The following is a 21,462-nucleotide window of genomic DNA, read 5'->3' as shown; positions in this document are numbered from 1 at the left end:
CGGTTGTGGCTTTCGCCCGACTCGGACATGCCGCCCATCGAAATGTGTGGCGAGAAGCCCGCGATGGAGCACTGGCAATACGTAACCCAGGGCCAGACTGCCCGTATCAGCTTTACCAGTGCCGATAAGGCAATCGGTGCTCAGGTGAGTCTATTACCGTCCATTACTGCTCAAGATATCCCGAGTACCTTCCTGATATACAACATCAATGTTTAAAATATTGATAAACTAATGATGTGTCCTTGTTATTCCAGGGTTTCCGTATAATCTGGACCGAGGTACAGGACACACCGGTCGGACCTTCGTCCACGATATCGCTGCTGTGCGAATCGACCTACCATTTCCAGTGTTTAACGTCCGGGTACTGCATCTCGGAACGGTTACGATGCGACGGTGTCAAGAACTGCGGCCCGCTGGACAATAGCGATGAAATGCACTGTGAGTCGTGAGTGAGTCGAACGGATTTCAGTTCATTTTATTTTATTTCTGCTCGGTTACTGTTTTGGTTCGGTTTTTTTGTTTTTGTTTTGATTTTGGTTCATTCGATTGCGGTACGTTATTTACTACCGGCCGTTAAGCTATCGGTTCCCATTTCAGTTCCCTTTTTGCCCGCCAAACTTTGCCCAAACGAATGATTCGTTCGAAGCGAATGATCGTGCAAACCATCTCAAACACTCTTCAATTGGCATCCCGCACAAAACCAAGGAGCATTTCAAATTTACTTTCCCCCTAAAACAAAACTTTTTGCTATGTGTGTATGTGTTTGTGTGTCTGTTTTTCTTCTTCTTCTTTTCGTTGTTCGTTTTTCTACAGAGGAATCGTCCTTCGCATGTTTTGCTACCACCAGCATGTACAAACTCGAGTACAAGAAGTACGCCTCCGTTTGTCCACTAGTTGACCCATTGTGATATTAATCACTAAGGCATCTCCGTGTATTAATTATTGCACTCTTTTAAGGGTGTAAAATACCGATTCAAATCTTGAGTTTGATGTCTGATTGCGTGTGTGTTTTTCCTATTTTATAACTTCATTTATTCCGATTTGTTGAAGATACTTTAATACATCAGTTTGTAATTTTAAACCCCGATCAACATTCTGCTGGTGCTATTTATTATTTCAAAGTAAACGAAAAGAAAAAAACCCTTTTTTGTTTTATAATTGGTTCTACGAGAGCTGGCAAACATGAACGCTACTTACCTTGGCAGAGGCGAAGAAACATTCCTCTTCCTCCACGTTTTTTCAAACCATTTTTCGATGTTACGATCGTGTCACCCTACCGAGATCTATCTCTTAGTGTCTTCTTCTATGCTCGAGTCTGCACGATTCTATCTCTCTTGGTTTTTTGTTTGAATATTGTGTTTATGGTTTTTGAGTTTTGTATTGAAGCGATTTTTAATTATGATTTTGTAACATTATTCTAATACTACGTTTTGCACTGTATTTCTGTTTTTTGTCGGGGGGTATTTTTACACAATTAGTTTTGTATTGAAGGAAAACAAAGGAGCGAAAATACTTTTCGTTTCCGTTTTTGTTTCGTGTATCAATTTCCGTTCATCAGTTCAATGTATCGTCATTGGCAAAGATCACCGATGCAGATCGGTTCTAAGCACACATCCGTCTATTGGCACATTTTCTTCCCTCAATTAAGTACATCTCTGATAGGCTCATCGTGAGAAAAAGCATACAATCAATATGCAAGTCGATCGATTTGCGATTAAATGATCCACACTGATATATATGTAATGTATGAACAAAAAACAAAAACAAATTCGAGACAAACTTATTCTTAAAGTGGTTCATTTCATCAACAATCGGCATACTTCACGATCTCACAAAAAATATGCATCCTGTTGTAAGTGGCAAATTCTCATCTCTATCTTTCCCTTTTTTCTTTCTTTTTCAAATAATCTCTCAACTTTGCTCAAAACTTTCTTCCTACTATTTTCTCTAACTATTTCTACTACCACCACCAACACCTTTTCACAACAATGTTAAATATGAACAAATTTCTTCTGTACGACCTTTACCGACACTGGGACTGTATTTGATGTGGAATTGTTTCTTTGGTTTTGAACGAAAAACAAAAACAATCGTTAATGACATGAAGGTGAAGCGTCGACTCGATCGCTTCCCGCTTACACAACTCTCTTAGTCGTGGTTTGGCTTTTTAGTGTGTTTTTCAATCGAACCGTGTCTATTATACTGTGATAACACCATGGTCAAACATTTGCACGCAGTAAAAAGATGTTGCTTATATTACATCACATCTGCAGTATTAATAAAAAAAAACAGAAAATCAAACGAACGACTAATTCAAGGCACTTTAGCACAATGCCATCATCTACTTCCTTCCCGTTCGATTCTCGTTCTCTTTGGAACGTTTTCGGGTATTTGTGTGTATCCATTCTTTCCTAACTGCATTTAGATGCAAAATCGTAACTGTTCTGTTCACTGGTTTAAACATTATCACCTTAACAACTTGACCAGTAATACCTTCCAAGCATCAGTTCTAGATCAGAAGCATCAAACGCGATCGAGTTTATTTACCACATCAAAAGCAAATTAAACTACATCAGACAAAAAGCCAAAAAAAAACGCCCTAAAACATGGACAAAACACAATTACTCCAACGGTGCATTCCAAAACACGATCCCAAAAAACGCTTACACGATAATGTCTACGATCATGCTGACTAATACTAATCTGATCCAAGTGAGTCCCATTTTAACTTTAATCCTAGCCATCTGTCTATTTTAACTCTTGCTCTGATGTCTAATCTGTATATATTTACACATTTGCGTTAAAGTTCTAAAAACTAAAACCATTCACCAACACGCGCCACCCAGCGTACACCTCACATGCACGAATGTTTTTTTTTTCCTTTTTTGTTTACTTCGTACTGTTCTGTACTTCTTCTTTCCGCCCTGTAGATGTGTAGACGGAATGGCTTTTTGAGTGTGTTTTTGTTTTGTTTTTGTTTTTGAATATCAACCATTTACTAATAGTGCAGAACAGTTTAATGCACGAACAGTAGTCAGTAGTAGTTTCAGTTTTACTTTTATGAAGTTTCTTTTTTTCATAAGGCTAGTAACAAATTTTGTGAATGAACCGATTAGTGTAAAGTGCACCAAACTCTGTTTTGTTTCGAGCTGCAGCCAACGTGACGGCCTGGCAATCGTTTCGTCATGCTCATCATGTCAGATCGTTTTCCACACCTTCATCGTAATGTGGTTTTTGGTTCCATTTTTTTTTCTTAACAAATTGGTTTGTATCCACAATGCTCCTTTGGTTAGAATTTACCATTTTCCCCCCTTTATAACCTCCATGTCTTTATGTGTGTGTCTGAGTGAGTGCGTAAGTGGAAAAAACAAACCAACTGGGAGATGGTACTGTTATGTTTTGGTTGTGATTAATACACATCTTATGTTGAATTAATGCGCGTTTCCTTCTTTTCCTTTCATTTACGTTCGTTTTCAATCTGTTTTCCCTCCCTTCATCTAGTGTACTCTCGAAGTATTATTTCGTGCATTTTGTTTTCTTATATCGGGCCCTGTGTTCATCCGTTATGAACTGAAGTTTGACTCATCTCAAAACTGCATACATAATTGTTCTTTGTCGTTTAAAATTGGTTAACGTTTTAAAAAGCTTGTACACATTTGGTCCATCCATCCACACTGAAACATACGTTGCGACTGTTGAACTCGATCGCTTGGGGAAATATTAAGGCACAATTTAAAATCACAGAAGAACATAAAGTATAATTGCTAGAAAAACTTTACTTTTGAGTTTAGTCAAAGGCCCTTAAATAAAACAAGTAACAGATAACAGATTTAATTTTCTATTTAAACTTATTCAATAAATCAAACTTTTTAATATAAATATTATTGGCTAAATGGACAAAACGTGAGGTTTTTCTCAGATCTACATAATTCAAAAATTGCGAATAGTTTTCCATATAAACAGGATCGATTACCTTCTTGCATTACAATGCAATTTGTTAATAATCATCGATCGAAGCAATACTTTTAATAACTAAAAAAGCATTATTTTAGTTAAATCAAAATTTTCCAAAGCGATCATGTTCATTATTCGTTGCGATAGCGGTAATTCATGGTACACTTACTCACCACTATTCACGCAAGCTGAGCGCCACATACAACATATCTTACATCACATGTGCCAGCCACAGTATACGCTTTCTAACACAATTAACTCTCTTAGTGCACACTGCTAACACTGACAAATTGTTTCATCACACATCACATCTTGTTACTGCCACCAGCTAACAGAGTAAAACGCCCGTAATACGATCAAGAAAGACTCTTTACAAGCTGGAAGCTGGAATATAAAACACATACACCTTACATATCTATATATGCTACCCCTGAATGAATGTCCTGACCATCACTAATGGAATGTTTCGTTTCTATCATCCTTTACTTCTCGCCCCCACGGTTCCACCTTCTCCACTCAATCCCTCTCATTCGTTACGCCCTTCCCGTACCTTAATTAACTGCGATACTGCGCGTCCATACTGGCGCCCGTTCGTGTGTATGTATCGATCTTTGCTTTGTTTTGCCGGTGTTGCTGAACAAACGATCTGCTGTTACGTGCGAATGTACCTGGCATATGTCATCAGGCATCATCATAGTGCCCGAGGAGGATCACGGCGCCTTAATAATATCCTGCATAGCCGCCGCCTCGTTCCTAACCTGTCTCCTCTGCACTCTCTGTCATCGAAAAAGAAAACGCAGACATCACAGACAGCTGGGGCTGCATAGGAACGCTGCCCACTACGACTCGACGACCAGTGCAACCGGTATAAGTAAATAGTTTCCAATTCTTGCAACAGGATATCTTGTTGTTGTGTGTGTTTAAATTCCGATGCAGTATCTAACGCAACTTTTCCTATTCGTGTCAGGCCTTGGATCGAGTCGCCGTCATTTGCAGGGTGGTGGCAGTCTGTCGGGTAGCCTGCACGGTATTAACAACGGTGAACCGATGCACATACCGCCGGCACCGCTACCACCGGTCAGTGTGCCACCGCACGTCTGCATCAACGATACGCTGATCGATACGGACGATCTGAACGACGATCTGTTCATGAGCAACTGCGAGCGATTCTCGAGCGGCGACAGCGTATAGCAATGAGTGCCAACAGCGGGCCTGCTGCGGCCGGCTTCGCGTGCGATGCTGGCGGCCACCGAAGCCGCGCGTAAGCCCGTACATCACTGTCGGTGCGCGTGCAGCTTCTGCCAGCACTTTCTGGAGGCGCAAAACTGCTGCTCGCTCTACTACTACTATCCGTGCGACTCCTGCTATCTGCTGCTGACGCTGCTATGCGTACCGGGCACCGAGATCGAACACAGCCCGGTATATGGGCCCGCCGTACGGTGAATGTGGGTGTCTGTCTGTGGGAGGATACAGAGATTGGATCAGCAAACATATGGAGACAGTAACAGTAGATAAACAAAATATTTTAATTGTGAATATGGATACCCATTCCCTTTAATGCCGTGTACGTCCTTCTCCATACCAACCTTCTCCAAACCATCAAAGTTCCCCAAAAACATCCCCCAAAAAAGCACGACACGAGCAGGCGTAACAAGCGACACGATAGTAACGAACGTGTGTGTGTGTAAAAGAAGATTTCATAATACTTAAATTAAACGCGCAACAAGCCAATACGATTCAATCGATTACGCAGTAAATAAGCAGTGAGACATCGGAGCAAGGTTGCCAATACAGGTTGATTTTTGCGAAACCAAAAACGAACGACAGACAGGATATAGAGACGGGTGATGCACTCCACGAGCTCGAGCTAAGGTTTTGATAGAAGACGAAGGAGATGAAAAAAAAACAAAAACGCCGCCTAGCCCTAGGCCCTAGTGCACGTACCGGCAAACGAACAGGGGTAAGCGCCCGTAGTATGTGTAAGCAGTAAGCAAAAAAACATTGATGAAACCGCAACTAAATGCCAACAACTAGCCAGCAAGCCAGCAAGCACGGGTGGAATTTGCCGAACGAGGACCGCCCTACCGCTTCAGCATGAACACAGGTCCGTGCGTGACGTGCAAAACCGATCTTCACGCACGGTGCGAACGAGTGCACTGGGTTTTGCAAGTAACTAACGCTATGGCAGGGGAAGTTTTATTTGTAGGTTCATTTTATACGAAAGCAAAAATACCGGTAACTGAACGAGAATGTAAGGTAACCACAGTAAACAAAAAACCCTTTTTAACAATATTTCAATCTAGCAAACAAAAAAAAACAAACAAATGAAACAAACAGAAGAACAACACACACATACACAAAGAAAAAAAAAACAATGAAAGTAGCTAACGACGGTAGACGGGAGTGCAGAAATGCAACAACAACCAAAAAAAAAAAGAAAACAAAAAGTAAACAGTATAACAATGTGTATGTGAAGATAAACTAATAAACGTACTAATAAATACTGCACCTCGGGTAAGGAAACGAGGAGAATAAAGAGTAAAAGACAAACAAAATAGGAAATATCTAATACAATTTACCGACGAAAACCGAAGCGTAAAAGGGATGAAAGGTGCGAACGTGAAAGCTAACACAAACAAAGAACACACACACAAATGTACACTCACACGTACACACAATACTAACTAAATGCAAAAATAAATCATTTCATCTATTCATGGCATACAACCTTAACTCAAGCTCAACACATACTCCTAGAAAGGCGGGGAATGTTCATCACTAAAATCACTTAAAAACTGGCAAAAACATTTTCGTACTCGAAACTGCGCACTATGCTGCAAAATGCTTCAAATCACCCGTAACTCTATCGACAACTTTATCAAAAAACGAGCATCATTTACACGGATCAATTTCACACACACCCATATACAAACGAACACACAACCAAACACTAAAAGACAACTCCAACATGAAGCATAAAAGGAAGAGAGAAGAAAACAACAACAACAAAACAAGTAAACAACGCGTACCATATTAACAAATACAAATACTGAAATGCTAGAAGGAAAAAAAATAAATTAATTAAAACCCGAAACGAACGCGCGTAGCAGAAATGGCGGATGTCAAGGGAGGATCGAATGGAAGAGTAACATAATGAATTTGTAACATAAAATAATGACTAAAATCCAAAAAAAAAACACGCAGTGAGGAAATGTTGTTTTTATATATTTGTACGAACTAGTTATTAGCAATTAACAAAAATTAATATGGAAAAGGTAAGAAAATTTAACAAAAAACACGAAATTAAACCACGGCGATTTGCGCGCAGAAGTGGGAAAAAGGTGGCGCAAATATCGACGAGGAAACCATCTTGCGGCCCTGCAACTGCACTGCAGCCTGGTGTATGAAAAGAAAAGGAACGAATGTAAAGGTAAACAGAAACATGCAGCACCACTAGGTCCGGAAGAACAACACACGCTCTCGCGCTGAAAGTTGATGATGGCACAATGCTAAAGAACAGAAAGGAAGAAAGGAAAAATTGAAGATGCTAAAGCAAATGGTAACAAAAGTAAAACGAAACGAAAGCAAAAGAAAGAAGGCAAAACAAAAAAAAAAACACTCACGTAAAGTAAAGTAATAACTAACAAATGAAACAGATTTTACTCCGTACACTATCGAACAGGCAAATAATAATAATTAGCAAATTAACAAAACCAACAATAACCACTCGCATGTCCGGAGGCGGACAAGCGTGTTCGAAAGGAGTTCGATCTCGCCATGAACAACCCGCACTTGTTCATGTTTAGTTGCAAACAGAGAAGAGAGAAAAAAAAGTGCAAAGTGTGTCTTATGCCGGTGTGCGTGTGTGTATTTAAAATGGTAAACCGGTGCACCCGGCAAATGAATGCACCGGGCAGCAATGGGTTTGTTTTGAGTATTTGTTACGGTACCGGTTCATTGTTGCTATTTGTATAAGTTTTGTTTCCACACTTCAAGATGGCCCGTGTATGCAGAAATGCATCCCCATTTTTCGTGATATACACACATATAGGCAGCATAGTTTCAGCTGAACCATTTTCCAAAATAAAACAAAAAACACTAACGGTTACCGGAAACCGGAACCAGTTTGGGCACGGTAATTTTATTTATTCGCCTGTTCGCCTCACGCGGTTCAAATGTGTATCTGTGTGTCTGTGTTAAATTACCCAAAAAAAAAACCAAAACCAAACAAAGCAATGCACGGTGAGCAAATGTAGTAGAATTTCACAACCTCTGATTTTACGCTTACTATATTGAATGTCACAACTCACACCTCGAAATGCCGTTTGACAAAAAATTTAAACGAATAAAACAAAACAAAAAAAACGCGGCACGGTAAACGGTAAATCGTGCGTGGTATTAACCTTTAACATTAATCTAAATTAAAGTAAACATACACGAGATACAAAATCAATGCAATACCAAACAAAAAAAAACATTGCAAAACTTAAGAAAAAGAAAACAAAAACCCATGCAATCACACCTGTTGACAATTACAGTATAAAACGGAACGCTAAATGAACGTTGTGCTATATACTATACAGTAGAAACAAAGCGCGATGGAAGCAAATGCAAGAACAAGCATGAACACAAGGAGCCAGAACGAACAGCAAGCAAGCCGTGTAATCATAAACGATTAACCATGTATTCAATATGTGTGTGTGTGTGTAAAGTAACGTTAAAACAAAAACATGGGAAATGTAGATGGAAAAGCAAAACAAAACAAAAACATTTTAACAGAAAACGTGATCTGGAAAGACAAGCCCCCTCCCCCTCAAACAAACAAACAAAATGGAAAGAAGTAAAGAGAGCCAAACAATGCCAGAAACAGTATGGTTAACGAAACATAATTAAACAAAATTAGGCAAAACAAAACAAATAACACAAGCCGTTACGCAGAAAGCCCTTAACAGAAATTGACACTCACATAACTAACGTAAAAAACTTAATCGTAAATGAAAACGAATGTATGCGTCCACTTATTAAACAAAACGAACAAAGCGGAAAATGAAAGAATGCAAGAGAAAGTAACGAAAATGGAACTCACCCCCCAAACAATTAAATTAAACAATGGAATAAACAAGAACAGGCAAGAAGCAAATAAAGGAAGAGAAAGAGCGAGAGAGAGAGAAAGAAAAAGAGAGAGAGACAGAGAGAACGAAAGAAAAATAAATACTAAACAAAAAGCAGAGAGAAAAACAGACACACAACAGAGAAACAAATATGGTTCATATAAAGCGATAACAAGCAAGAACATTGCAGAAAACACAGGTAATACAGCTGGCAAATGGAGAAGAAAATGTATACAAATGGAGGAGTTTAAAAATTTAGTAAGACGTTCAGTTTAACTTTTTTTCTTATTTCGTATAACAAAACAAACCGGAAACACACCTCCTCATAGCCCAAATCAGTGTCCCAGTCCTTCTAAGTTCCCGATTGCTGCTGGAAAGCAACAGCGTTGTATAAGTTTGACCCACACACACACGCTCTCTCTATATTTATCTTTTTCCCTCTCCTTTTCTCTCGTTCTCTCTCTCTCTCTCTTTCTCTCGAGCGGTGTGCATCTCACTGTACGTCGAAAGACTGCAATGCTGATGCAAGGTAGGAAAAATGGTAAGCGAAAGAGGACAAAAAACACATTGCGGTGTGCGGGAAAAGAGTGTAAGGAAAATTGGTTTCATGTTACTAGCAATGTGTCACGGCGCAATATGCCAATATCAACCAATATGAATAAAGCACAGAAACATGTGCGGAACAGTGGTAAGGCATCGCTTAGTAACCGCGTTTAGTATGTTTCTGTTCGGGATTGAAACAAGAAACAAGATCCATATAAACACACATACAACAGGACAAGCAGTATGAAGAACGGACAGAGAGTATGTGAGCATGATTTTGTTCAGTTGTATCATTTCACTCCAATGTAATCGTTTCCGTTTCCTTAATTCCTTTGTTTCTGTGGTAAATTTAACACATCGCTTAAGCTGTTGTTCTGGTTACATTAAAGGCGACTGGTTTATGGGCGAGGCCGGATACGAACGAACTAGCACGGAAAGCGAGAAAATCACTGCCTAAACACACAAGTAAACACATATTTAAAATTTTATCCAAAACCAAAAAAAAAAACCCGAAAAAGGAAACAAAGTAATGCAAATATACATAGTAGTGATGATCATGCAACAATGCTCCTGCTGAGCCTATCGCGGCCAATGGACTAGGTGCCGACCGTTGTAACCGAAAAGGGCCGGTTCTTCCGGTTTTGCTCTATTGCGCTAAAGAGCAAGACAATTTATACTAAATGTATCAGTTGACATCATGCATTTTTGGGTGTGGAATAAACGATGCCTTTAACGAATCACCACACTTGTTTACAACACGCTCAAACCTAGAGTGATACGTTTATGGGACAGTTTTTGAGTTTAAACGTTTCCGTTTGCGATTTTAGTGCTACGAAACATGCAATTCTTTCGTTTCTATCTAAGCCATTTCGATGGGGGACTTAAAGTACCGCTCACTAAAACTATGACAATCGATTGTTTCCATGTTTTTCGTTTCGTTACGTCTAATGCAAGAAGATTAAAGAACAACAAGCGCAAAACATTTCATGCTGCAATGGCAAGGTTTAATTCATTTCATAGTTCAATTACTAACCGCAAAAACCCAGCCCTAAAACATCGCTCAATCAGCTAAACTGTAATTGTAAATGAATGGAGGCCCTTACGCACCATAAAAAAAAAAACAAATAATTACACACACACAAACACACTTTATACATACCGATGCGCAGATAACGAAGAAGAGAAAGACGAGAGAAAAAAAAAACAAACAAACAACAGTAAAATAGCTTCGTGCACATTTATAATGCCACTAAACTTACTGACCATTTCCCTAGAAGACGACGAGGCGGGCAGGGCAAACAAAGGGCATACTACACTTATCTAAATTAAACGCATACTAATAACAACAGGAGACAAAATCGAACAAAAAATTGGAACAGGTCCGTGTGTTGAAGCAATCGGGCCCACCAGGCTGGGCACGAGTAAAAACAAAAGCAATCCATAGCACGGTTTGCGCGCGGAAAAGCGATTATAGCAAGTGATCGATAGAGAGCGAGAGTGTGTGCGTGTGTGTGCGTGGGATGTGCGCGAGCGGAGGTATGCAGAGCATGAAGAGATATTGAAAACAATTAAGAAAAAAAAGTAATTCCTAATGTTGTTTGTTATAATCAAAAAATAAACTGTTACATAAATTATAAAAAAAATAATAACAAAAAACGTAAGAACGTATCTGGACAAAAAAGGAAAAAACATGTTAAGAGTATAGAACTCATTTTGATATTAATAAACGAAGCAGCAAACAGAAACCACACAGACATACTGCGGGTGAGCAATAGCGTTATAGGCTCGCCAAACGTTCGAAGCAGCAGGTGTGAAACAGGAGGGTCGAACGAGTAACGAGTTTGGGGGGTTGTACGCGGTAAACCACTGTCTGGCGGAAGCACGCGATAGCTGTAGCAAGGGTATAAGGAGGTGACAGTGACAGTGAAATATGATAAACAGCCAAAACTGGAATAAACATTAAAGTAAAACAAAAAAGGACGCGGAGAAGAACAATTAAACCAACAACAACAACAAATACACTCACACAAGCCACGAAACAAACAACTACACTTCCCATACACTGAAAGACACAAGCCGATGAAGAACACAAACAGATCAGTACAGTGCAAACACATAACAGACGAGTGTAACAACACACAGCAAAGCAAATGAAAACAGGAGTAACAGGAGAAGCAAACAAGCAGTGCTAGGAAGCAAAAGGAAAGCTGTAATTTTAAGAATCAATAACGTGAGTTAACGAAAAATATAAGATAATGATTTAAAGAAGATAGTGTTTTTTCGACAAACAAGTTGTTTTATTTGCGGGTTTGTGGAAAGAGCTGATGCAAATCTTTCGAACACCTATGGGACACGTTGTTACATCCGAAAATTATTTAGTTTGTTACTCTCGCCTTGATACAGATTCTCGAGGGTTTTTTTAAACACAATTGTACACGATGGAACACCTTATGCTCAAATAAATGTAAACTTCTTACTAAACTGTATTAATATTATAAAGTGTAAGGAGCATTTCTGGTTAGCGAAAACATTTTGTATCGACAACAACACGTGTCACCCCTTCACTACATGTTTAGCATGTTTAGCGTTTGCGAACGCGACAAAAGTAGCTCAATTTCCAAAATAATTTTGCGATTTCGGCGCGACTTCAAGGTTGTTTAATTTTTTTCATTTTTTTTTTTAATTTTCTATTCTTTGTTCATTTAAAGCACTATTTGAGTGAAAAGAAACTTATTTCAAGCAATTCGCATTAAAATAAATCAAATTATTAAATTTTGCTAAATTTCCTAAAAAAAAACATAAGGCCTTAGGAAATTTTTAAATTTTTAATTTTTTTAATTTTTTTTTTAATTTTTTATACTTTGTTTATTTAATGCATTATTTGAGTGAAAAGAATCTTATTGCAACAAATTCGCAATAAAATGCATCAATTTATAAATTTTGCTATATTTCTTCCCAATAAAAGCTTAGGCTAAAGCCTGAAGATATTTTCAAAATATTATTTTTTTAAATTATTTTTAATATTTTTTATTCCTTTTTTGTTTAAAGCATTGTTTGAGTGAAGAGAAATTTATTGCAGCAAATTCGCATTAATATTCGTCAATTTAAAAATTTTACCTAATTTCCCTCGAAAAAAGGTAAGGCTATAAGAGATTTTCAAATTAATATAACTTTTTTTTGGGAAATGTCTACGAGATGAGATTTTTTTCGAATTCACAGCTATTTGTCTGATTTAAAAATACCTAGTATTTACATTTACAATAATTATATACATAATACGCGGCGCTGATTTATCGATTTTCTCTAATGGGGAAACGGGTCAATTGCTAAGCGTTTAGTGACGGGGTTAGCTCAGACACGTGTGAGCTTTTGAAATGAAATAATTCATACAGGGTCGTGAAATATTTCATAGGCCTTTTCGTACAAACAAATGCAAAAAAAAATCCGTAAAGCCATGTTTATAAGACACACTTCCCGAGTTCGTATGATGGAATTTAGTGAAGAGTATTTTATATTTGATGAGCTTTTAACTTTAATGTACTACATCAAAGCTATTTTCAATTATAAATTGCAATAATGATTATTATTTCTAAAATATTCTTTGATTTACAAAGATCATAGTATTCAACATTAGGTTATGTACTCGTTTCACGGCTGTCAAACAGGTTGTGTACAAAAACAACGCTCCACTGCGATAATAACATCTTTACGTTTACCGCAAGTTTTTCCCAAATTTTGTGAAAAATGTCAATTGAAATTGAATCCGCCGAGTGAGTTTCGTGTAGAATGTGTAAAATAGCAATGTGCTTTTTCTAATGTCCACCTCCTTTTCAGTGTGATCCGTCTAATTCAGCAGTATTTGAAAGAGTCAAATCTTCACAAAGCATTGCAAACATTGCAGGAAGAGACAGGCGTATCGCTAAACACCGTCGACAGCGTGGAAGGGTTCGTTTCCGACATTCACAATGGCCATTGGGATACGGTGCTGAAAGCCATCCAGTCGCTCAAACTGCCGGACAAAAAGCTGATCGATCTGTACGAGCAAATAGTGCTGGAATTGATCGAACTACGGGAGCTGGGTGCTGCCCGGTCTTTGCTACGCCAAACTGATCCAATGATAATGCTTAAGCAGCAGGAAGCGGAACGTTACATACATCTAGAAAACATGCTACAGCGTGCCTATTTCGATCCGCGAGAAGCATACCCGGAAGGATCGAGCAAGGAGAAGCGTCGTGCGGCCATTGCGACCGCTCTTGCCGGCGAGGTATCTGTGGTGCCATCGTCGCGTTTGTTGGCACTGCTCGGACAGGCACTTAAATGGCAACAGCATCAGGGATTGTTACCACCCGGCACGACGATCGATTTGTTCCGCGGTAAGGCCGCCATCAGGGACCAGGAAGATGAATCGTATCCGACACAGCTAGCCCGGCAGATCAAGTTCGGACAGAAATCTCACGTCGAATGTGCAATGTTCTCACCCGACGGTCAGTACCTGGTAACTGGCAGTGTTGACGGTTTCATCGAGGTGTGGAACTTTACCACCGGCAAGATACGTAAGGATTTGAAGTACCAGGCGCAGGATAACTTTATGATGATGGAACAAGCCATCCTGTCGATGGGATTCTCGCGTGACTCGGAAATGTTAGCAACCGGTTCGCAGGACGGTCAGGTGAAGGTGTGGAAGCTTATAACCGGTCAGTGTTTGCGACGGTTCGAGAAGGCCCATTCGAAAGGAGTGACATGTTTGCATTTTTCCCGCGACAATAGTCAAATACTGACCGCTTCGTTCGACCATTTGATACGGTTGTATGGGTTGAAGTCGGGCAAAATGTTGAAAGAGTTCCGTGGCCACACGTCGTTCGTGAATGAAGCTGTCTTTTCGCCCGACGGCCATCACGTGCTGAGCGCCTCTTCCGATGGTACGGTAAAGGTATGGTCGTTGAAGACAACTGAATGTATTTCGACCTTTAAAGCATTGGGTACCCATTTGGCCGTAAATTCGGTACTCATACTGCCAAAGAATCCGGAACATTTTGTGGTTTGTAATCGGTCGAACACGGTCGTGATCATGAACATGCAGGGGCAGATCGTGCGTTCGTTTTCGTCCGGTAAGCGTGAGGGTGGTGCATTCATCTGTGCTACGATATCGCCGCGCGGTGAATTCATCTACTGTTGCGGTGAGGATTTGGTGCTGTACTGCTTCTCTGTAACGTCCGGCAAGCTGGAACGTACGCTGAACGTGCACGAAAAGGACGTAATCGGGTTAACGCATCATCCTCATCAGAATTTGCTTGCATCGTACGGTTGCGATGGATTATTAAAAATGTGGAAACCGTAAGAAGGTAATCAGATTGAAATTACCTGCAAAAATTGGCTAAACCAGTAAGTAAACATAAAATAATTATAATAAATGACGAGTGTGTGACATAAAAAACACAACAGTAGCAGTAGTGAATCAAACGAAAGAAAACATTTCGTTTCTGAGTAAATGTTTGTCCAACGATAGTGTATGCATTTACTTCGTGTCACAACGGTTACGCTTATCAGACAGCATTAATATTAAATCATTGTTACGGGCGCGCACAACCATACGACGATAGACCATCCGACCTGGACCATCATCCTGTGCCGTTTGTAAATGGTGAACAAAGGACTGCTAATGATGTTTGCTTTCTTCTTCAACCGTTTCATTCCTTGCTGTATGTACAATAATTTAGTTAGCGGCAAACTTCGTCGACACAGCGCCGCTACTATCCGTTAGATCTTTTCTATTGCTCTAATAGTGATGATTGTTGTGGTTACTAAAAATATATTTCCTCTTAACACTGGACGCAACGTAGAACGAAGAACGTATTCCAAATTTGCATCTTTTGCTAGAAAAACCGGCGAAAGCCAGCTGCTGCTGGGTGGCGTTTGGTAACGAATTTATTTCTTCCGTGGACCTAATCAGGCAGAAAAAGCAACACTATATATCTAACCATAAAATAACTCTTTACTCTTTTGCTTTAGTTTCTTGACACTGTGCTACGAAAGACACGTTGTCAACATGCGCTGGATTCTGGAGAAGTCCAACGAGGAGTTAATTGAATCATGAGACAAGGCTATTGCCAGGCAAGCTATGGTTAAATTAATTTGTGTCTTGTGGTTTTGTCTACTCCTTCGTCTTGCAAGGGCTCAGAGTATATTTAAATGTGGCGAAGTCTCTTTCTTCACCTTTGTGTAACGTTATTTGAAACAAGTGCTAGGTGGTTAGTATCACCCAAATGTTGGTTGGTTTTTTTGTTAATTTTAAGGGCTGTTAGTCTTTGATCTTCGATCATACTATCTTTAACTCTTAGTTCCGCGTTCATTGTTGATGGAATTATTGTTTAGAGGTCTTCTTCGTACCAGTATCTAAGGACATATTGAAGATATCTTAACTAAGGGATTTGCAAACATATTTAACCGATGATCTGTCGTAGGTCTCGGCAATTGATGCCGAACCGATTTATCAACCTGAAGCCAAATCACAATCTGGGTAGTCATCGATGCATGTATAATATGGGAGGACTTATGGCTGTAAACTCTAGATAATACTCTTAAGGATGACATCTAATACAAGTCTTAAAACTTTAGTCGATGCAGTAACAAAAAAACTTTGGATTAAAGCTTTTCTTGTATAAATTTAACAAATTCTTAAAAGTATTTCGTAAAATCCAACAAGATTAAATCAATACCTCTTTCCCTCTTTTTTCAATAATTCAACAGTTCAAGGGTTCTATTTATAAGGGTTTATTTATCGGATTCCATATACTATTTGTGAAGGATAGTCTCAGTTTCCAGCGACTTAAAGTTGTTTTAGGAAAAAATAGATCTCTTTATCTATTTGAAGTGCATAAAAAACAAAAATTCTTTACGACAAATATTGACATGTGATACGGTTTTCTTTTTCATCCTATCCCTCTGTCGTCCACGTATTCGATACCAGTCCAAAGTAACAAACCCCTTCCCACGCTAATCGGCCGCTTCTTCACTAAAAGCCATTTCTTTGGCCGTACTGATTATTATAAACAAAAAAAAAAACCGAAGGGTAGACGGTTGTTTACATGAGTAGCTAAAATAAACCACGTCACAAACGCGCCTACAGACAGCAGCGAAACAATCACAACTCGAAACAATGCCGAATAGGTCTGGTGAAATGTGTTTGATGTTTCGGAATTTGAAATGTGGTGCCATTCAATCATCTCCCCATCGGAATGCATCCAAATGTTCGACTGTTGAATGTTGCACAAAGCATTTTTTTTGTGTGTGTATGTATAAATTTATTACTTCGAACTTGAACTTTGCAACTCTCGGAAACTTCATCCTGTCACGGTAGAGAGTATCCATTCCGTAATGGCGAAAACTCCTTTTTCGGATATTTCATAATCATTCCACCGTATATTGGATATCAATCATGCTTCATGTCGGTATGATTGAATTGTCGATATTTAGTTTACGTCTCGTAACTAATGTACCACATCCCGGCCGAATTCCCAAAGCTTCCCCCCTTTTTCCAAACAGCCAGTCAATTAAGTACGGGGTGTTTATTTATGTTCGGTACATTGAATTAGTTCGAAACCTGAAGCGATTGAGCGTAGTATTAGGTGCAATGGTGCGTGAAATCGAACCGCTTTCCCACGAAAATGCTCTCTAATCCATCCATTGCTGCGTATCAAAAAGCCACAGACGGAGACCACCTAAACGGTGGCAGAGGGACACCCACGTACGTAGTAAAACATCCGTCCGTACGGAAGTGTAGTAATACAACAGCAGAAGCAACCAAAAAAAAGGGAACGAACTCCAAAAATAGGTTACAATTTGTCATCATGCTAGACACTAGCCCTGGTGTAGCTTTTTTTTGAGTTGGTTGGTTCGTTCTTCCTGAAAGCGCACAAGGTACAATTTTTTTCCCGCCAATGATTTGAAAACAAATTTGCCAATAATTTGATTCTATCTGATGGGATTCTTCACTGCCGATTTCAACCCTCGTAGCCGTACCGAAATATCCCACCAAAAACCGATTATGTTCGCTGTTTAGCAAAGCTGCCGCAACTCCCAACACCGTGGAAGGTTAATTAAATTTAGTTAATATCTGTTCCGTTTTCCCGTTGGACCCTTTTTGCATGGGATGCGATAAGCATGGTGGTGGGTTATAATATTTTTGGCATAAAATTGATCATTACACACACACGCGCGCGTGTGTGTGCGCACAAACATTTAAGCCGTCTAAGCGCTTGTAGCAAATTTTCCTTCGCTACGCTGCTCCGGGTACGGGATTTGCACAACGACAGAGTGTTTATTGCCATGCAAACATTCTATCCACAGACCACCCACACTTTTTGTTGCCCAGAATGATGGACATCCGTACATCCACAGGGAGATCCACGGCTAGACGAGAAGACCTCAACGCCAATTTCTGTTCATCAACTTCGTTCGATTGAAAGAAGACTACCAAACACATCATTGAAAGCATGGTTTTGGTAATGAAATTGAATTGATTTTAATTCAATACCGAACCTTGCTTTCCGATCCGAGATCCGGAGATCCGATTACGGTGGAATAGACATGGTGCACCGGGTACACGCGATAACCTTGTTCCATTGAAACAATATTACATTGCAAATGAAAATCTCGTGATGGTGGCCGTTCACTGGTCTTGCTTCCTTTGGGGGGAGTGTTTTTATTCACCGTACACTTTCCAATTCGTTACTTCCATCCTTCTTCCGGGTAATGGTAGCTACTTCTATGATATCAAAGTAACAAATACGCTTAAAGCATTTGTCGTTCCTCTTTGTCTGGGGTGCGGGATTTGATATCTTTCCTTCGAATTTCATTTCGTTTATCTTAAGGTTTAGATTTCAACAGTATCTTTGCTTAAATTTTCAGGAAATCTTTGATAATGTGGCCGTTATTGTAAACAGAAAAAAACCGTTGTCTAGAGTAACGCTTCAACGAACAAAAGCAGCATCGGATGTTGGTGAGTTACCGAAAGAAAAATCACAAACGAAGTTTTTTGGAAGCGGATGTGATAAGAAACTCGGTACTCGGTGCAATACTTTTCTTCCCTTTGTTCGGTTTGATTTGTTTTGCTACCGAATGTGGTAAACAACTATCGGCACAGTTCGCTGTCGATGTTGTTCCGGCATGGTGAGTTTAGCCCATTCCCTTTAAGACTCACTGTCTGACGAAACCACATGAAGCTGTCAAATGCCAGGATATGCTTTTATCTGTGCAACAATCCGAATGCCTTCTTTTCCCTCCCTTTACGGCACCTTTACATGTGCGTATGTGTGTTGGATTTGTTTTGTTAGGCACATTATGCTTTGCTACATAGTAATGTTGGTTGGCCTCCCATGTCACCAGCAGGTTGCTAGTTCAAACCCGAGCATCATAGGTGTGCCCGTTTTGGACAGCTCATAATGGACCGAGAAGAAAAATGTAAGACCCTTCTCACCTGCTTTTGGTGGCAACATGGCAACGTATCGATTACGACCAAGCACACCGGAACTGTTTGGATGGTTAACGCACGGAAGATGTAAATGGGGAAACCATTTTCCCGGAATTGTTTCGCACGAAAACAACAGCTTCCATGTGGGGCTGTGTGCGGTTAGGCCATCTCCTACGGGGATGTTTAATCAGCTTCCATGTGGTGAAATCTGGATTTGAATGTGGTTGCTTACGGGCAAACAAACATCGCTTTTCGTTATCATTTTTCCCGGTGGTACATCTTTCGTAAAACGTCATAAAGTGCGGTGTGATTAGGGCGTTTTATGTGCCTTAATCAAACGGGAATTTTATCACACCTGGTAGTGGTGGAGCTTGTTTGAATGGTGTATTGTTTTATCTGTTCCGGAGACTCCACCAAATTAGGCAAATATAAATGAAAGAATGGAACGAAAGTTTTGGGGGGGGTTGATAGTTATTATCCGACGATTAAGGCGGTTAACCGTTTCGCAGGTAAAATTGGGATTGGCTTATGTAGATAATGTGTGTAGCAAATAAGCTACCGTCATAAGGTAAGATACTGATCATAAAATAAGAACATTGCCCTTTTTTCCACCAGCTCGCTGGATTGTGGCAAGGGTGCTGATTACTGAAAGTATGAAATACATTCATTAAAATGTCACTAACTTGATCAGAGCTTGTAACATTCTGATGTCGTCGACAGCTTAACAACCGTATGCAACATTCAGAAAACATATTGGCAATTATTCTACCTAATAGATTGACCCTAATCCAAACAAAAAGCCAATAATGTCACATATTAAAAAAAATGCGAAGCGTACGCCCGCCTAAAATACGAGATTTTAGGGGTTTATTGAGAATCAATCCGACCAAGACAAAGTACCTGCTTGCCACAGAGCCATAGGCCGTGATAGGAGATCTGCCAGGGGATCAATATATCAATTGAAGGCGACGATCTCGAGGTTGTTCAGGCGCTCTATTAACCTTGGTACAATCGTAACTTCGGATAACAGCCCAAGCCGCTTCAGAAGTGCTTTACAAATACTCCTACGATCCAAAAGAATCCATCAAGATCCGAAATCGACTCGGTGGTGTATAAATGGCGTGATAAATGGCGCCGGTTCCACACAATAGGACCGAGTTTCAAATCCCATCCGGACCGTCCCCCCGTAGCAAGGGCTGACTATCCGGATACGTGGTAAACATTAGTCTAGTAAGCTAGAAATGGCCGTCATGATCTTGGAAGGTCGTTAATCCAAGAAATAAAAAGAAGTAGAAATATTGCTGGCGGACGACTGCAGGGCTCTTGCCAGTTTTGAGCGGCGAGTACCACGGACTTCTGTTTTGGGATTTGTGAGTGTCTTGTTCAAGCTTTAACAAATAATTCTCTGATTTTGTCTCATATCATCTCATATTAATTTTTTGCAATATTGAGAAGTCATTCTTTCGATCGAAAAACCATTAAAGCAGATAAACTTATTGATTTTGTGAAAACAGATAGCCTTTAACATGTTTTATTTGCCCGACTGCCCGATTACTTTTCGTTTCCAAACATTTACATTGCTGCACTATAGGCTATAGGTACAAACATACACTTGCACAATACATCCATACAAACATTGATTGTGAAGGGGTTTTTTTTTACAATTTCTAATGCAATGTAATTGATGTTCTTTGTTGCGTTGGGGGAAAATACTAACAGGTATGACTAGAGTATATGTAGGACTTAATGATCATCATTCGGGGAAGGGTAGCGATGTGGTGATGTGTAAAAAGTTCCTAAACGTGTCCAACGGACGGGATATCAGTGAAAGGCCAATGTGAAATGAAGCCCATATTTACAGCTGATGGACACCTGATTCTAATCCACATCGATAGGTCGCTTTTGGCACTGGGTTTTCTGTTTTTATTCCCCCGTTTTTTTTTTTTTTGGTTATTGTACTAGAGCGAAGTGATGGCCTCTTCGCCCGCCCTTAGCTAAACCTTCTCGATTTCGGTCTGTTGGCTGGTAATGTTGGTGATCTCCGCCAGGTTCGTACTGTCGCGCAACGTTCGCTTGGAACCGCGCGTACTGTAGCTCCGGTCTAGGTCCATATCGCGCGAACAGCACAGCTGCCGGAACACGCAGATGTAGCAGGCCAGCAGCGAGGTCATCAAGATCGTGCCGATGATCACGGTGATGACCAGCAGCACGCTGACCTCGCCCTCCATTTCGCGCGGTGTTGCTAGATGCGTTTTTGGCGCCACTTTTAACTCCGTACCGTATCGGTCAAGCCGGTCAAGTGCACACCGGGAAATGATGTAAACGGTTGAGACTATCCAGACACCTTCCAACGAAAGTGGGCGTTACGGAATCACAAAGTTTTTG

General features: G+C 40.0%; 2 protein-coding genes across 20 annotated transcripts in view; both read left to right on the top strand.

Annotated features, from left to right (window-relative positions):
* The window catches only part of LOC125763035 (cubilin), a 91,442-nt gene extending 84,210 nt beyond the window's left edge, over window positions 1-7,232 (top strand). For 13 of the 19 annotated variants that reach the window (XM_049425770.1, XM_049425761.1, XM_049425765.1 and 10 more), the window contains 4 exons: window positions 1-144; window positions 255-438; window positions 4,640-4,825; window positions 4,922-7,232. The exon at window positions 1-144 is cut by the window's left edge and continues 26 nt beyond it. In XM_049425770.1, coding sequence (XP_049281727.1) covers window positions 1-144; window positions 255-438; window positions 4,640-4,825; window positions 4,922-5,145 — 738 coding nt within the window. In that variant the 3' untranslated portion in view covers window positions 5,146-7,232. The other 6 variants (XR_007418298.1, XM_049425771.1, XM_049425774.1 and 3 more) reach the window with 6 other exon arrangements.
* Window positions 7,233-13,118: 5,886 nt separating this feature from the next.
* Window positions 13,119-16,201, top strand: LOC125763079 (WD40 repeat-containing protein SMU1). Its single transcript, XM_049425878.1, has 2 exons — window positions 13,119-13,378; window positions 13,443-16,201. Exons 1-2 carry the CDS (start codon window positions 13,353-13,355, stop codon window positions 14,944-14,946), a joined length of 1,530 nt encoding a protein of 509 aa, XP_049281835.1. The 5' UTR covers window positions 13,119-13,352; the 3' UTR covers window positions 14,947-16,201.
* Window positions 16,202-21,462: the final 5,261 nt, after the last annotated feature.

The sequence above is a fragment of the Anopheles funestus genome, chromosome 2RL, assembly GCF_943734845.2.
Source record: "Anopheles funestus chromosome 2RL, idAnoFuneDA-416_04, whole genome shotgun sequence".
NCBI lineage: Eukaryota > Metazoa > Arthropoda > Insecta > Diptera > Culicidae > Anopheles > Anopheles funestus.
The sequence above is the reverse complement of the archived record's forward strand: the minus strand, read 5'-3'. Positions and strand labels throughout refer to the sequence as shown.